Raw genomic sequence first — 1313 nt, forward strand, 5'->3', positions numbered from 1 at the left:
TTATTTAGTCATTAATTTACTTTTGATTATTCTCTTCACAGCATCCTTAACATCTTTGTTTCTTAGGCTATAAATCAAGGGATTTAACATAGGACTTACAAAAATAAAGAAAACTGCTACAATTTTTCCTTGTTCTACAGATTTCTCCGATGGAGGTCTTAAATACATGCAAAAAAGAGTCCCATAAAACACAGTGACAGCTGTCAGATGGGAAGCACAGGTAGAGAAAGCTTTACGCCGGCCCTCATTAGAGCGAATACGCAAGATAGCTATGAAGATAAACATGTAAGAGATGAGGATGATTGTGAGGGAGCAGATGAGGTTGGAACCAGCAGCTATAAACATGGCTGTTTCTTTGATGTAAGTGTCTGAGCATGAGAGGACCATAAGGGGTGGGTCAGCGCAGTAAAAGTGGTTAATCTCATTAGGGCCACAGAAGGATAGCTGGAGCATCAGGATGGTTTGTATCAGGCTATTGAAAAAGCCATAGACATAAGGTACAGTGACCAAGGAGATGCAAATGTTCCTGGACATTTTGCTACTATACAGCAGTGGATTACAAATAGCCACATAACGGTCATAGGCCATAACTGTGAGTATGTAATAATCCATGACCACCAAGGCAATGAATAAATGAAACTGTACGAGGCAGCCAACAAAAGAAATGGTTTTTCTTTGTGACAGAAAATGGACCAACATCTGAGGTGTGACATTGGTGGAATAACAAAGATCCACAAATGATAAGTGGCTGAGGAAAAAGTACATGGGAGTTTGAAGTTTGGGATCAGTCCTGATCAGTGCAATCATGCCCACATTTCCACATACAGTGATGAGGTAGATCATTAAAAATATCACAAAGAGGATGGGTTGCAATTCTGGACGGTCAGTCAGTCCCAGAAGAATGAACTCAGTCACCACAGTATAGTTTATCTCTGACATTTTATTCAACACCTAAGAAGGTAAAAAAGAAGATTAATATGACATTTTTCCATTAAGTATCATATTTTACTCTTACATGACTTTTATACTTTTTTCTTCCTCTGTAACATCTTACATATGGCCCATAGAGAACTTGAATAGCAAGCATTACCTGTTTATTTAGAAGTACCTGATTTATTCTAGAACCCAATATTTTAATGATCTTGAAATTCATGACAACATGTGGTTACATTAGCTATAAAGATGGATATTATTTTAAGCTGCCTAAATAACTGAAAAGTGTGAAGGGCTACAAAGGTTATATTCAATCTGTACTATCTCTCAATAATGTCACAGGATTGTCTTTGTTTCTAGATGTCACATTTTCATCAGAA

The 1313-nt window shown here is 37.2% G+C and overlaps 1 protein-coding gene across 1 annotated transcript; it reads right to left on the reverse strand.

Annotated features, from left to right (window-relative positions):
- Positions 1-939, reverse strand: LOC127540558 (olfactory receptor 1030-like). The gene has a single exon (XM_051965325.1). It carries the CDS (start codon positions 937-939, stop codon positions 1-3), a length of 939 nt encoding a protein of 312 aa, XP_051821285.1.
- Between the last annotated feature and the right edge of the window lie 374 nt (positions 940-1313).

The sequence above is a fragment of the Antechinus flavipes genome, chromosome 6, assembly GCF_016432865.1.
Source record: "Antechinus flavipes isolate AdamAnt ecotype Samford, QLD, Australia chromosome 6, AdamAnt_v2, whole genome shotgun sequence".
In the NCBI taxonomy this organism is placed as follows: Eukaryota; Metazoa; Chordata; class Mammalia; order Dasyuromorphia; family Dasyuridae; genus Antechinus; species Antechinus flavipes.

Coding starts and splice junctions, on each gene's coding strand:
- LOC127540558 (XM_051965325.1), bottom strand. CDS start 939: ATGTCAGAGATAAACTATACTGTGGTGACTGAGTTCATTCTTCTGGGA.